The 16550-nt window shown below is 43.1% G+C and overlaps 2 protein-coding genes across 2 annotated transcripts; both read left to right on the forward strand.

The window, feature by feature from the left end:
* Nucleotides 1-390: 390 nt before the first annotated feature.
* On the forward strand, nt 391-8240 carry kncn (kinocilin). Its single transcript, XM_069685566.1, has 5 exons — nt 391-592; nt 2569-2637; nt 4834-4905; nt 5845-5938; nt 8065-8240. Exons 1-5 carry the CDS (start codon nt 445-447, stop codon nt 8135-8137), a joined length of 456 nt encoding a protein of 151 aa, XP_069541667.1. The 5' UTR covers nt 391-444; the 3' UTR covers nt 8138-8240.
* A 2137-nt stretch (nt 8241-10377) lies between these two features.
* Nucleotides 10378-15406, forward strand: tmem275a (transmembrane protein 275a). Its single transcript, XM_069685163.1, has 2 exons — nt 10378-10632; nt 11776-15406. The coding sequence occupies exon 2, from the start codon at nt 11886-11888 to the stop codon at nt 12504-12506; it is 621 nt and encodes a 206-aa protein (XP_069541264.1). The 5' UTR covers nt 10378-10632; nt 11776-11885; the 3' UTR covers nt 12507-15406.
* Nucleotides 15407-16550: the final 1144 nt, after the last annotated feature.

Raw genomic sequence — 16550 nt, forward strand, 5'->3', positions numbered from 1 at the left:
GACTCTCTGAACCTTTCATTACACGTTCGCTTCAAGCTCGCAGACAAATCATACAAGTAGCACATACTCTCTTTAACTGTCGAGTTTTTTTCCTTTCTCTGTCCTCCCCTGTTCTGTCTTTGTGCCACCAATGCCGCTTTAGTGTACATTTTCCCCAAATTACAGGTAGGGGTAGTTTAGGGTAGTTACAGTTATGTGATCAGATTTGTATCACACATATCGTTGTCATAAGACTCAGCGCCCGGTGCTTTCTAATTTTCATTGGCAATGGAAACCAGAGCTCCATCTTTAAACATGCATGAGACGTCCAGAGATGGAGGCTCTGCCAGAGAAAGTGTTTCTGTGTCAGTGAGAGCGAAGGAAAAGGGACAGTCAAAGTTGCCAGTGGTGGCAGTGAGTTGTTAGTGTGGGTTGAAAGGCAGGTGGGGGGCCTCCACCTGCTGAATGAACCCTGTCAGTGTCGGGGAGTACCATGGGCTGCGGGTGGGCTCGTCCCTGCTCAGCATCGTGGCGGGATGCATCATCATTGGGGTGTCCAGGGAGTGTGACGCTGATGCTGTAGGAGGGATCTTCCTGGGAGCGGGGGGCCTCGGTGAGTGTGTGTGAAACCTTATGGTAGCTACTGACCCAGTTGTAGGTAAAAGTGTGGAGTAGGCTCACCTTATGAAGTTAGAATTCATAAGGTGAGTCTTGCATAATGTTCTGTGTTGGGTTGTGGAGATCCCTAACCCTCTTTAAAGATATAATCTCGAAGATTTTCATTTAAATAAATGTCTGTTAAGTCACTATCTATCGCCGAATGAGGCAGCACAATGGTGATTGAGCCTGTTGCCCACTGATGAAAGCCTTTGCATCTGCAGAATTACGGACTGGGATTCTGTGGCAATATTTGCGGAAAAAATCACAAGCGGCCCCCAGTTAGTGACGCGTTTTCCATCACCCAGCAGTAGTTGGTCAGCCAGAGAGGGTAGGCAGAGCTAACGCAACAAGTACACATGTGTAAAGCAGCTGTTTGTCCGGTTTCTGCAAGTGTTGCGAGTAAACAGTAATCTACTAAGGCTGAAAAAACAAAGAAAAGATCGATGACTACAGATACAACTTCAACAAGGATTGAAAATCCAAAGAGTAAGAAACAAATTTGACGCTCAGATGAAGGAACATGAGCGAGGAAAATCAAGAGTTACAAAGGGAGCCAACCATGGACATCTGGTTATCTGGGAAGTGTACTCCTGCAATCGCCAGTTATCGCCATAAGGTGTCGCCAAATAGAACGAAACTGAGATCTTCAAGATTATCGCTTTAACGTCCTCAAAAACATACTTCATATTGTTTTCTTTTACCATGATTATTCACAACTTTTCCTAGTTTTACAACTATTGCTTTTACACAGAATGACCCCTTTTGATATATTTTGTTTGGACTTTTAAAATACAATGGATTTCCATTTACCATTATGTGTGACAGCGCGCCACTCTACCACTTTAATCTTCAATAATCAATCTTCCTGATGGTCTGGTTTGCTTCTGTAGGTCATAGAAAGACATCAAAATTAATTTCTGTCTCTTTTATAACTAGAGAAACATTCCTTACAGAAGCTTTAAGAAATTAAAAAAAAATTCAGATGAAAGATCTTTGACGTTTTACATTTTCCGTCCACTGTTCTTGAAAAACACACCATGTGACCATTTGATCCGCCCGCGTAACTGGAACTGTCTGACTGCTTTCGTGGAGAGAAAGAGCGAAGGGCAGGGCTTCTGATCCGAGGAAGACAACATCAGCATGCATTGTTAATGTGAAACGTACTCTCACTGATAATTATACCAGCTCTCAATTATTCATTCATCTCGACTGTGCGCAAGAAACCGGCAAATCACAACTGAGCCTTTCACTGTGTCAGCACTAAGCGGCAGATAGTTGTGTGTGTTTGGAGTTTATGTTCCTCGATGTCTCCTCCAACACACAGGCTGACTAATGAGCATGAACAGAGTGTTCTCGGCAGATTCTTTTCACTCCTTCTGCAGCTTCATGACATTTTAAGCACATACATGCATCACAGCCACCCTCAGGACCTGCCGGGGTTTAATGCCAGCTCTCCGGGCTTGTAAGGGAAATCAATAACTGTTGAATTGGAGTGCGGTGCCACAGAGAGGCACACAGGCCCTGTGGTTCAGATATTACTTTATACTTCACACAGTGTCTCCGGTACACTAAAAATAATCAGATGACTATTTCATCAAACTATCTCACTGTTGGTCGTGATGTCTACGAGTATACCAGAGTTTCTACCTTCTGCTGTGGCTTGCAGGCGATATTTTTAATTTAAAACTTTTGATTTTAAAAACTTGAGCAGATTAAATTAGCAGATTGCAATATATTTAAATATGCAAGTGATTCGATTTGAGCTTTTATACCACAGTGAGAATTAACATCCCTTTATGATGACACTCTTACAGCCTGCAGCACACAGTACCGTTCTCTACTCCGTGTTTTACTCCAGTGTTTTTAGTGACACTAAAGTTAAAGCACTGATTTTTATTGGTTGATCGAACTATGTATTCTGCTTTCCAGGCCTGCTCATATCGATCTACCCCTTCATAAAAGCCTGGCTGAACATCAACCACATTCTTCCATCCTTTGGTGAGTTGTGTGATGTTTCGGGTCAGGGCACAAAGAGCAGACATCTACTGCATTTCTAAAGATGATCATTACTCTGCTGCTCAATCACATTTTTTAAGGGCTTAGGAAGATGGAAATTGTAAATGTATGTAATGATTAGACTTTGCCCTGGCCAGCGGATGCCTCAATACACCCACTGGGTTGGGATAAAGTTCCTTGTTGTTCATTTAATGTTTAAATGATCTTTTTTTCCTATGACAGGAAGTCAGCCATTTTGGATTACACATGTTTGATGACTTCAGGAGGGGCAAAACCATCTTTTAGGTGCTAGGGCTGTTTGAAACATAATATCTGATATGAGTTGCGCTTGGCTGTGTTCAAATTACGGAAGCCCTAAGCGGACATGCATCCATACATTTTATCTACTTTGCTTTTTCGGGTTGTTTTCTCGAGATCTCAACTTATTTCTCTCGTTATTTTGAAATAACAAAGCTCGTTTTCTCGTTATAATGGGATAATTTTTTTGCGATCTAGAAAACAGAACAGCAGGCTGGTCAAGTCGGGAAAAAAAACATAAATGACTTGTTATCACGTGAGAACGTAGTAAAATGTATGGATGCATGTGCGCTTAGGGCTTCCGTATGAAATTGCTTGACAGCGCCCTAAAGAAAAGTTCAACGTCAATTCTCCACCTTTAGATTTGAAGTAGCTGTATGAAATGTTAGGGGTAGATGTAGCACCTCCTGTCAGAAAAATCATCTTGGAGTCATAGGTGAAGTCCAACAGTAGTGTGATGAATTTCCTGTAAAAAAAATAAAAAATAAGTACAATGTGAAGCCTTTCGTAGGCCTTGTATTTAAACAAACTCCTCCAAGAGAATCCCTCATGGAGTCTTAAAGGTATCATAAGTAGGATTTTGCTAGAAAAATAAAATACAGACTTTTACAAATATAATATAAATCATCACTTATGGGCCTCTGTAAGCCTACGTGTGTTGGTGAGTGTGTGTGCAGACCCTTCCCTCTGCATCTATTCTGTTGTTTTGCTTTGCATGGGACGTTTTCAGTCAAGGAGGGGCGCTGTTGTGGTTCCGTGAACCAATCACAGTGTACAGGTGAGTGTGTGGGAGTGGTTCAAATTAGCAACTGGGCCTCATTCAGACCGGCGAACATGGCGACAGAGCGATGCAGAGTTGGATTTCTTTCTGTTGGACAGGTAGGTGTCTCAAACCAGCGGTTAGCATGTCCCACCCGGAATGGGTAACCGTGATGCTGATGGTGTTAGCTCGGCGGCGCGGGCTGTTGTCACATGAGAGAGTGAGAGAGGAGGGGCCCATTTTGAATGTATTGTTGACAAAATGCAAGGAAGAATCCTACTTATGATACCTTTAAGTTTGTTAAGTGACATCTGAAGGGAATTGCTAGCATTGACACTGGCAATATAGATTAAAACTTAATAAGGATTGTTGTTACGTTGTTCAATCTGCCCCAAATGTCACATTCTGAATAAGAGTGAACAGATTGAATGCCCATAGTGAACTATACCATCACCAAACCAGGCAGTTTAATGTGAAGATCACCCGATGTGCTTTAAATTTACATGATGTGGTCTACATGTTGCGTAGAACATGAGATACAATCTGTATTTACAGATTCGGCAAAAATTGCAGCTTTGGTGTATGCAGGAAAAACGGTCTTTATAGAGAGCAAAAGGGACGCAACCCGCTGTGATGACATGCCGGCTTTTATCGGCTGTCACCTGACGCCGATTTCATGAATCTCTGTAAACAGACATCTGCATGCACGTTCAGCTATTAGACTTACAACCCTGTTTTGCTCCTCAAGTTAATAGTTGGACTGTAATCTATGCAACGTATGGAAAAGGACGTCTTGGCCAGACTTTGACACCAGAAGCTGTGAAAAGTTGGCTGTTGCTCCCAGAGGCTTTATCATTGTCAGACGTAGCCGATTGGTTCCGAGATTGCATGAAATATAATAATAAATTAATTATTTAGTTCAGGCAGTGGCAGCAACAAAAATCATGGCCCCATTGACTGATCTCCTTCAACTACAATGTGGCTGGAGCATCTCACACAGGGCCTCGAGGGCCTGTTGATGCTGCTTGCAACTTTAATTGTATATAGATGAATAACAGTCAAAGTTTTTTCACTACATGTATAGAGGAAAAAATGGGGACTTGTGTCTTTTACCTTCCCAGGAAACTTCCGAGTGCACCCCACACCTGCCAACATGGCTCCTGAACACGCTGTGGACACACTTAGAAGAGAAGGTGAGTGAGTTAAAAAGGCAGGCAGGCACACACGCATACAACATTCAGACATACTGTGTTCCCATTTCTTTCTTGTCAGTGAGCCATCAAGTCCACGTCTGTTATTGCTGATAACAAAGCTGACGGCAGTCTGAACACTGGAGAGCTAATAGTTAACACCAGCGAGAGAGGTGTTGTTACTGCTCAGCATCAGCCATCTCTCAGACATCTCACAGGAAGCAGCTGTTTAATTTAAAAAGAAAGGACATGCTTTCCTCTTTCATAACCACTTTTTCTTGACCTAGATGGGAAACATTATGAAATCAGGGAATATGTAAGAGAGAAAAGAGTGCCGAGAGGATCTTATAAAAACATATGGTACATGCAGTGAATATTGTCATGTTAATGTTTGAAAAATCAAGGCCAAATGTAGCCTACTGGATACTATCGCGACACATAAAAGCATTAAAAAGAAGACCTGCATGTGCTCAAAAGATAAACCTATAAATGAAATAGTATGCACATAAATGTTCTTATGCAAACACTGGAAGTCAAAATATAAACATCTATTATATATTCATATTTCCTTAATTTTGGTTCAATTGTTTGTATATTTTTATACACACAAAACATATGATGATTGATGATCACAAACACAAATGTTGTATAAAAAACGGTCAGGAATGCACCTGTGATATTGTTCTTACATGAAGCAGGAACTCGAGCATTCCCTCCATTGTGGCTTTGTCTCTGCACCCAAACACTCATTTAGACGCTGCAGCTGCTCAAACATGCTACAGCTTTACATTTGATCTAGTTTTAAGCACCGAACACAGATAATCGTGTGAATACAGGTGAATACACAACGGACAATGCAAGTGCATGTTTTTCGACCCTTACAGAACGATACAGCTCTCAGGTTTGCACAGGTTGGTGAATCAGTTAATCCTCTGTTGGCAGGAACTCAGAGTCAACTGAACCTGGAACGTTCTAAGAGTCGGATGGGGACCTTTGTGGAGGGCGGGCCGATGGCCGAGACCAACCCAGAAGAGGGGTATGAGACCGATATTATATCCTGTGAACTATTCAGTCAGAGGGGAGTTCCACACAAATGCAAGAAGTGATGTGAGGTTCATGTCGTTCAGAAAAGATAGGAGTGAGCCCAGTGGATCATGTGTCCCCTCTTTAATTGACAGATTCATAACTTGATTTGCTCCTTATAATTGTAATTTTAGAATAATTTAACCAATCCATTAATGCAAAGAAATGGAGATTCTTATGTTAATTCTCAGAGATTCATTGAGTGAAACTTCAGAGAGTGACACATTTTCTGGTCCATAAAGCTTTGTGTTAAACTGGACTACCCTCATTAAGTGGAACAATCAGTTTTATTTCTAATAGTTACAGAGCTAATGTTCAGCAGGAATGCAGTGATGCTTTTATTTAAGCATTAAAAGGTTATGATGCTCCTCTGCCAGACAGAACCAGTGTACCTTTTCAGAGCGGTGCAGGGATTTGAACTACACATTTCGGATGTGTGTCTGCTTTCATCTCACAGAGGCAGTTCATAAATAAAACTTCATGGTAGAATAATCTTATTCTATATGACATTATGAGGGTCCAAAAGCAGTAAGTTCACACTTACAAGATGAGGTTGTTGCAATGTGTCATGGACAAAATGATCGTTCTGAATCTGGTCTCGTCATCATAGTTTGTTGAGATGAAGACAGACAGGTAAACCTTGCATCTTGTACAACTATACAAACGTATAGAACTTTTTAATTCTAACAAAACAGTCAGCAGACTAAGAACACAACATTTTTTGTTACCTGCCAAGACATTTAGTGTCGGGATGAATGGGAGTGGGATGCAGTTGCGGACAGGGGGTGTTAAAGTTATAACCACAAAATCGCAAACAATTATATAGGAAAGGGGAAATACCACAACAACAACGAGCTAAAAACAAACAAGCTCCCTTCACTAAATAATGCTCAGATAAGGGGAAACTAAACCACCGCTGCCGAGGAGCTGACTAAAAAATAAACCCTCAGGGAGTCCAAGGAAACACGACTGAACCAAAACATAAAGGCCGCCAGGCATGCCTTAAAAGAGAAACACAGTAGGCTGGGATAGAAAAGAACTTTAAGGGGCTGCATCCTTCACAGGAAGCGGTCTATGAAGGATGCGTCTTTCGTAGCCTGTGTAGACCGCGTAAGCCGAACTGAAATGAGATGGTCTGGTTTGGGATGGATTTCCTGTTTGCATCACCAGCTGTTCCTGCCCTTACCATTCTGTCACGAAATGCTGCTCCTGTGGCCTAGCAACAGGTAGCTAGCTGGCTAACAAGCTATCATAACTAACGTCATGTGACTTTACCCATTATTTTTAAGATAATTTGAAGATTCAAGGCCCCTTTCATGTTTTAACATTTGTATCACTAGCTATTTGATTGAGTTGAAACCAAAAAATTTTACATTTAAAAATGGTTACCTCGGCCGCTTAAGAGTCCGCTTTATCGTTTGAATTGGTGCGCAATGAATCTCAGGATATGTTAGGATCCACCTGGTGCTTCCTTCATGGCCCGGGAAAAGGAGGACGCATTTGTCGGACGCATTTGAAGGAGCCTTCAAAATTGGTCAGCCTTCGACGCGCCGCTGTGATGCAATCGATCTTAAAATACGTCCTTGGAAGGATGCAGCCCCTTGAATTGGGACACAGCTAATGAGCTAGTTCTTCAAAATTAGGTATCATAACAAAAATATGAGTGACACATGGAGAAGACGCTTGTTTTGATGATTGATATTCTTAAATATAGACAGCTGTGACTTGTTGCAATGCCCATGATCGTTTTATTACTACTCGTGTCCACAGAAACTGTGAGGTACAATCATGCAAAAGTCTTTAGTGCTACTGTCGGACTGATTTCTTTAAGAGAATAGCAGGTCAAAAGGTTAAAGGTTAAATTTTGGATTCATTCACTGAAGTATGCATTTAACACACACCAGTAAAGTAGCTGTGAAGTTGTTTAAAACTACTTTAAATTGTGGATGACTTGGGGGAATAAAGTAATAAAGGCTGGGAAGACGATGTAAACAGATGCCTGCAGACAAATAACTGTTTTTATTAGACAGACATTATAACAGCCTTTGCTGATGTGAGTCATGATGTGATGTTTTGCAGGACTTCAGATATGCCAGACGTCTTATCGAGACGGAAGCTTAAGCAGTCACCTTCTGAACAAGACCTGCCATGATGTCATCACATGACCTCACCGACTAATCGTATTCAACTAACTGAAACGTAAAGTTATGAAAAACGTTGATTTAAATCTTTCTCATTATTTCTCCTTCATGATATTGTCCTTATGTGGTTTAATAAACTAATCTTCAAACATTACTCTGTGATTGTGAGTGAAGTACGTCCATATTTCCCGACGCTGAGCGAAGCAAATTAAGCCCAGTAGTCTCGCTTGTGTGCAGCTCATCTCATCTCTGCACAATGTTCTCAGCCGGCAATTAAGAAATCATTATGGCCATTATGTGATGAAGGGAATCGTGCTCTGTTCGGCTCAAGTTCCCCTGCTTGTGTTTTGTCATTAGCAAAACTAATTGGAATGCATACATGTGCACAGATACACACACAGAAAGAAGCCACGTCCATGGCCTGCATGCAGTGAACTGCACCCCCGCAGTGAAACATAATACATTGATATTCAGGACAACACAGGCAGGATGGCGGCTGCATGGGAAGTGGCGTGGGGAGGAACGCTGTGCTCTGACAAAAACTGTCGCATGCTGAGAGGCTGAATAATGCTGCCAACAGGAGCCTGAGGAGGCCGCAGAGCCATGATGCAACCAGCAGTTTGACTGTCAGGCTTCATGTTTTTATTTATCTTATATTTTAGCAGCAAGGACCCTCTGAGACCAGGGTCTCTTTTCCAGGATCCATCCCAAAAATCACAATCACCAAATTAACTCTTAAGGTATCAAGCCTCTGCCTCAAGTTAAGGAGTTTAAGTATCTCGGAAGGCAAAGCTTTCGATTTACCAGTCGATCTACTTTCCAGCCCTCACCTATGGTCATGAGCTTTGGGCAGTGGCCGAAATGAGTTTTCTCCGAAGGGTGTTAGAGATAGGGTAAGGAGCTCAGACATCCGGAGGGAGCTCGAATTAAAGCTGCTACTCCTTCACATCGAAAGGAGCCAGCTGAGGTGGTTCAAGCATCTGATTAGGATGCCTCCCTGTGGAGGTTTTCTGGGCACATGCAACTGGGGGGAGACCCCGGGGCAGACCCAGAGGGATTATACAGTATCCCACCTGACCTGGGAACGCCTCGGTATCCCCCAGGAGGAGCTGGAAAACGTTGTTGGAGAGAGGGATGCCTGGGTCACCTTGTTTAGCCTGCTGCCACCGCGACCCGGCCCCGGATAAGTGGAGGATAATGGTAATTAGTTATTACACTGTAATAAGTGTACTATGAACTACCTGGCAACCCAAAACGTTGCCAGGTTCTGTTAATCCTTCTCCAGCCAATCATTTTCTTCTTGAATAATAACAGAAAGACCCCTCCCATGAACTGTTTGACTTCTGAAACTGACAAGGCGGCATCGCATCAGGAGAACACCAAGCAGCCGGGGACAGGCATACAGGAACCAGGGACACAGAGGCAGAGTTCGTGGTCGGGGACAGAAGGCTGAGGTGATTTCTGGGATTACGACAAGGCGGGCAGGTCAGAGGCAAACGGGGTCGGCAACGGGGAATCAGTCTTAGTGAGAGTGCTGGAAAGTCTTCCATGGAAGACAAAGAACAAGCTGGCATTGATGTGTGTGAGCAGGAGAAGCTTACTGGCTTGATTACTGATGAGGAGCAGCTGTGTGCACAGGTGAGCAGAGCTGGCTGACGAGGTGGGCGTGGCTAAAAGGCAGAATGGACTAGAGACTAGAGAGCCTTCTCTACCCCAGGTTTTCTAATTAATTACTTTTTATTTGTAAAAATCAATTATAAGTTATTGATTCTTTTTGCCACTATTAAAGCAATAAGTTATAATTTAGGAACCTTTTTTTAATTATAAATTGTAAATATGATAACAATTTAACTGAAGAGGAACAACTGTAGTCTTACAGTAAATGAAATAAGCAATGAGTAAAATAAAGGTGAACAGGTGACCTACAGGCATTGTGCAACACACACACACACACACACACACACACACCGGGTTGAACAGAGAGGACGCGGTGAGTCCTGAGGTTTACAGATGAGCAGACGCTCTGCTGCTGCGTTGGACATCACATCAGGAGAGGTACAACAATGAAGCGTGACGACTTCACACCGACAGCCGGAAATATGTCTCGCGCATATTAACGGTTACCCTCCATTTCCGTTGCGGGATGACCTGTCAGGTGCTACGTGCGTCTCTGCCCACATCAGGAGCAGCGCGCGGTGTTGCGTTCGCGTGCCCACTCAGAGGAAATCTCACCTAGAAGCCATCTCTGCTCTCCTCTCGGATTAGATTTTCCTCAGCAGGTCGAAGCGCTTCGCTTTGTGTTTCCGCCGCCGCTGATTGAATGGCTGTCATGACTTGTGCCCTCAGGACCGTGAAGCTACGAAGGCAGGGTGAAAAAACCGCTCGTTTGGTGTTTCTGCGTCCTCTCAGCCCCTCAGTATAATGACAGCCGGTCATTAGACTGAGGATCTCGGTGAAAATCTACTCATGAAACAATGGACAGAGCTTCAGTGTATCGACATACAGGGTAAGATCTTTTTTTACGGGTTAATTTGACAGGAATGCAACACGTCAATGTGATTTTAGCAGAGCCTAGTTCACACTTCAACCTCCTATATAGGGTCATATATTTACTAACGTACACATTTCTTACATAAATGATCCTTTCCCCTCATCTCCTCTCTTAATCTGTACTGCTCCTGTGTGTATGCATGCTGGAATCAAAGAGCTGATTAGATTGCAACTAATAACTAAAATGCTTCTCCATCAGTGGCCTAGCTGGCAGGACTGAAGCAGCTGCAGTGCTGCACACATCTTACTTTAAAAAACAGGATAGAATAGATATTCCTATCAGTTGTTTTAAACTCTCTGATAACCAGATCCCATTACAAACAGGTGATGCTTTAGTCACAGGATGCATGCATCTGGTTTAAACTGATGCATGGTTATCATGTCACTATGCAAAAATATGAATAATAGAATTCCCCCATGAATATCTCCACCAAAACCAGCTGTTGTGCTATTATTGTATATTTCAATGTTAACTTTGTTCATTACTGGTTTTGTCTACCTGTTGCATATTTTTGTTACACATGAGCAAAAAAGGAAGCAGAATTTGAAAATAAAGTTGTTTAATTTTGCACATGTGGGACAACATGAACAGCTGTACTGTATTTACAAATCTAATCCCTACTTTTTCTTTAGAGTATGTTTTTGGCCTTCATTAGATAGGACAGTGGATAGAGTTGAAAATATGGTAAGGGAGAGTCTGGATGACATGCAGCAAGGGGTAGAGGGTCAGAGTCGTACCTGGGGCTGCTGCGTCGAGGACTGAGCCTCTGTACATGGGACACGCGATTGAACCGCTGAGCTTAGCCGGAGCCCCTTCCAAACTTTAACTCTACCTCTCATACAGCAGCACCCAGTGCATTCTACCACCTTTTCCCTGGTATTTATAATCAGCAGAAGTAGCAGGGAACAGTGATGAATGCCCACAGCTCTTTGATGGATCACACAGACCCCCTCAGGCAGGACACTTAACTGTACCCACAATGATAGATGTCCAGTGATGCAACAGCAGAGAACAAGAGCAGTGCAATGAGTGCACTTACTTGTCTGTCATTGTTTGCTTGTAAAAAGTCTCACCGCTGTCATGTTTTATCATTTCCAGAGATTTCCTGGCTGTGAATTTATTTAAACGTTGCCATGAGGAAGAGTTTGGACTGAGGCTTGTGGAGATTTGATCACACAGAGGAAGAGAGCGTGTCTGAAGGTGAAGCCATGGTGATCACTGACCGAAGCACCCCTGTACCTAAGAAGGAGCCCCAGAAGAAGTCGAGGGGGAAGTCCCGCCCTCATGGCCTGCCCTCTCCGGCGCTCTGCTGTGCCTGCGGGCTGTGCATCATGCTGGCTGGACTCAACATCACCCTTGTGGGGGCGTTCGCCTTCAGCACACTGGTGCCTTCTGCAAACCCCCCCATCATCATCGGACCCATCCTGCTGCTGGTGGCCTTCTCCTTTTTCGGGGCGTGCTGCGTGTGCAGCCGCCTCCCTCCTCCCCACAGCTCGCGGAGGTCAAAGGTTGGCGGCAGGGGCACGGGGCTTATGGGACGTGGCGGTCTTGCAGGAGGGGCAACGTTTGAAATAGAGACCAGCGAGCACACGTTGCAGGACACCACGGCTGTGCAGCTCAGCCCTACGTCCTCTGCTGGGTCATCGCAGGCGTCCAGCCCAGAGAAAGAGGCTCCAGACGAGGCCCTACCAGGACCCTGCAAGCTGTTCACCATGGAGACCAACGGCCCTTCTTCATCTGTTTCCGCCACCGCAGTGTACTCGACCTCCACGGCCGCAGGAGGAGGGGAGGTGAGGCTCAACCTGCCACGTGAAGAAGTGGTCACCTAGCAGCACGGAGACTGTTCCAAGGCCGGAGCTCTGGCGGTGTAAATATCGCTCTGGATCGAGGGCTTGCTGAGTGTGATTGTGTCCACTTGTTTACGTAGTGCCATATTCCTGGTCGTGAACAGTATGCTCTTAATTTCCTCGCTGTGCAGCCAACTGGTTATTAGCATGCAATGTTCCTGAAACATCCGAGTATTTGTGGATCATAGGTTTTGGAATTCAAATTCCTACCTCTCTTGTGCTGTTTTCCTACAAGTTTTTGTGTTAAACTTTGGGCATTATAACAGTTCTCATGTACAAAAACGTTTATATTTCACTGTTAGTCTGGTTGTGTAAAACCTCACCTGTCAGCAGTGATCCCAGAGGGCTCGTCTGAAACACATGATTGTTGATTTGTTCCAAAAACTTAAAGATTAGATGTGAAAGGTCAACTGGAAGAACCTGAGTCGGACGGTACAGTTACGCTTTTAGTGACATTTGGCATTTTGTGTGCCATTCACAGGTCTGAACTTGTTTTGGGGGCATAAAATATCAGAGGTCACCGGGGTCCTCGAGCAATATTCTTGTCAGCTGAGATTAAATTCTTTGTATTTACAGTTATTTTCTCGAGGAAGAGAATTACACACACACACACACACACACACACACACACACACAGCCAATACATTAACAATGAACAATGGTCCATATAGAGCAGTGTTACAATATATGTATGGAATGGGGAAGCATCATTCCCATAGTTCTACAAACTTTTCTCATTTAGCACTGTGAAGATTATCTGTCTTACCACATTCTTGACAGTTTTTGAATTTCACAAAGTAGTCCCAACTCAAATCACAGTTTTTAAGTTCTTGGGAATCTAATCTCTACTATAGTCCATGTGGAGAGCAAAAGGAACGTAATCCACCGTACTCCCATCAGCGGTCATCTGACAACGATTTAGCTTCTTACTGATGTTTATAAGAAGAAATCAAGTTCAGCTAACAATCTGCCCTTGATCAAAAATCTCAACGTGAGACAAATTCTTTTGACGCTGTTGCGAAAAGCCGTTCAGCATTTAGATTTCCCGACTTCCTCAAATGCATCAGAAATGATGGATCTGACCTCCATTCGACAAACGAGCATTTTGAAAGTAGTTTTCTTCTCCTCTGGTCGACAGACCTGCCCATGCGTGCATTTTTACTTTTTACAAATCTCCATCATGATGATGAAACTTTGACAAAGGTAAGACCTGTTAATTAAAGTAAATCACAACAAAGGTGGTTTATTTTTCGGGTTCATACTGCTGTAGTACACCAGGGTGCAGCCTCTGGATAAGTGGATACTATTTAGAGTGAAACTAAAGACTCAGAAACAAACAAAGAACAGGAGGTCCTCTTGGGGATGTAATCATCAAATAAATGACACCGTTTATTTTGCTGACATAGGCCTACCTGTCGCTTCTCACGTTGCTAACCGGACTGTAAACAATGCAGCGCACGGAAAAGGAAGTCTTGGCTGGAAGTCCTGATCGCTAAAAGCTGGCTTAACGGAATGTTCGTCGTTGCTCCCAGAGGCTATATCGTTGTCACATGACAGCCCATCGGTTCAACAAAACAAATCTGTAAGCTCATGTTTGCTCTGGCAGATGCGTCTGGTCCTCCTCTCTTTTAGACAGATTTTATTCTGACCTGATTCAGGTCGGGCAAATCACAACTCTTCATCTAACATGGGGAGGGTTTGAGAGACGTTTGGGCCTTTTTTGTAAACAGCCAAGATGGCTGCCGCAGTTTGGAATGTTCTAAATCTGATGGTTGTTCATGTATCATACAAATAGTGAGGGTTGGCTATGAAATCCTTTCACACCAAACGTCTGTGTATTATGTAGAACTAAAAGCCATATGAATTGGATGTTACTAGCTACCTAGCTTAGCTACCTAGCGCTACTCTCATGTTTATTTTGTTTGGTTGTAGCATCTGGAGATAACGCCCCTTGGAAATACAAAGTAAACTGAAGGGTTCCAGAGATCAGCAGTGATGCCAGGCTAAGATTTAAGGTCAAGTTCATCTTAATGTTATTAGTTATTCATACACACTGTAGTGCAGTGTAGGTCCAAGTGGAATGTAGGGGTTTAACTCCCTGTGAGGCGTACTAATGTGCCATAATAAAGAACTTAAATTAGCAGTGGGACTCCACACAGAAAGAACATGTTTTACAAATGTCAACACATATTGAACTTAATTTTTAATGTCCGATAAGACAAACTTTATACTCAGCACGTTAACCTCCGCTGGACCCGGTATACAGGACAAGGAAAAGCCAAGAAGCCTGACAGAGTTTAGATTTTCAGATTGCATAAAAACTACCTGTTCCCCATCACTGTGATGTCTCTTTGTCAGTCATGAACCTGACTGCTCAACAGAGACATTCAAACCCTGACTTCCTTTGAAAGGAAAGTTGCCTTAGACTGAGATATCAGGATCAAACTCATGAGGGCTATAAATAAAGTGCACAACAGCATTTCTCTTCAGAAAGCCTTTGTTTGGCTCTGGATTTCTATTCCACGTTGTTCGGAAAGGCTCACAGAGTTTAGTTTTTTTATGGATGTGACAAATGCATGCAAACGGCTTCGATGTTCGACCCAGCTCCTCAAAGGGACCAGTTTTCCTGTCAATAGTTCTCTCTCTCTCTCTCTCTCTCGTGCCAAATCAGAGTGCTGAGCTTATTTCTGCATGTTCAGACAGCTGAATGATGGAAATACAAACATCCTGTTGTGACGTGTAGATGTTATGTGTGTGTTTTACTTTTGTGTAGCACTTAAAAATCTGGAAAGTGTAAAGTATAGACTATTTTTGTGAAGATTATAATTTGTTTATTTTAAAAGTAACCTCTCCAAATGTGAATCCTTCTAAAGACATAAATAAAAAGGCTCTTTCAGTAGAACATGAGGTTGCTCATTATGTATGCGCGGTGTGACACTGTGTTCTTGTTACATTGCATTTTGTGTCATCATGAAGGGAAATGAATACGAATGTCCAACTGGGTTTGTTATGTAAGAAAACATGAAAGTAGTTCAGTGTAATTTTGCAGGATAGCAGTCGTTTCTAAGGGTACGACCATCATTACATGTAATACTTGTTGCAGGAGGGAGACTACACACGCTGTCACACACCGTCAGCGTCAGTGTTTCCCTTGATGTGTCAGTATTTAATGTTTATTTCCATCCGAGGCTCCTACCAGTTTTACAGGCATCATATATAGGCTTATATAATGTCAGAAAAGAGTCTAAAAGCTAAAGATTTTTATTTCAAAGTAACAAAGAAAAGTAGCACATCTTCACTCATGAGACTCATGTTAAACGGTGCATGGTGGTGCAGTGGTTAGCGCTGTCGCCTCACAGCTAGAGGGTTCCTAGTTAAAACCCTGGTTCGGACGAAGTGGGTCTTTCTGTGCGGAGTTTGTGTGTTCTCCCCGTGTATGCATGGGTTCCCTCTGGGTACTCCGGCTTCCTCACACAGTCCAAAGACATGCTCGTTAGGTTCATTGGTGACTCTAAGTTGCCCATGTGCGCGATTGTCTGTCTCTGTGTGTCAGCCCCGTGAATGACCGGCGACCTGTCCAGGGTGAAACCCGCCTCTCGCCCAATGACAGCTGGGATAGGCTCCAGCCCTCCTGAACAGGATAAGCAGTATAGATAATGGATGGATGGAGATTAAGCATCAATGTTTCCGCTGATGTGTCAGACAGCAGTGTTAACTGGAGGCTCCTACCAGTTTGACACGCAACTAACGATTTTAATTATTGATTGATCTGTTGATCATTCTCACAAATGCTTAAAAATAGTTATTTTTTAGCCTATATAATGTCAGACAACATTTTAAAGTGATATAAAACAGAGTAAAGCAGCAAATCTTCACTCAAAATAATAATACACTTAAAAAAATATTCATGAAAAAGTGAACAGGAAATGCCTTCCCCTCCTTTAACACATCACATCAACATGGCCTTGAGTTAAGAACACAATAAGAGCTCCATCTGGCTCCTCTGGAAGTGTTTATCTGCGCTTT

This window comes from Semicossyphus pulcher, unplaced genomic scaffold, assembly GCF_022749685.1.
Source record: "Semicossyphus pulcher isolate SPU_LCO1_2020_fin unplaced genomic scaffold, fSemPul1.0.p SCAF_7, whole genome shotgun sequence".
Lineage (NCBI taxonomy): Eukaryota > Metazoa > Chordata > Actinopteri > Labriformes > Labridae > Semicossyphus > Semicossyphus pulcher.

What these genes read in the sequence shown, in the direction of transcription:
- kncn (XM_069685566.1), top strand. Translation starts at nt 445, where the DNA reads ATGAACCCTGTCAGTGTCGGGGAGTACCATGGGCTGCGGGTGGGCTCG. An exon ending in CCTGGGAGCGGGGGGCCTCG is followed by an intron (nt 593 to 2,568) that starts GTGAGTGTGTGT and finishes TCTGCTTTCCAG; the next exon opens with GCCTGCTCATATCGATCTAC. An exon ending in CCACATTCTTCCATCCTTTG is followed by an intron (nt 2,638 to 4,833) that starts GTGAGTTGTGTG and finishes TTACCTTCCCAG; the next exon opens with GAAACTTCCGAGTGCACCCC.
- tmem275a (XM_069685163.1), top strand. Translation starts at nt 11,886, where the DNA reads ATGGTGATCACTGACCGAAGCACCCCTGTACCTAAGAAGGAGCCCCAG.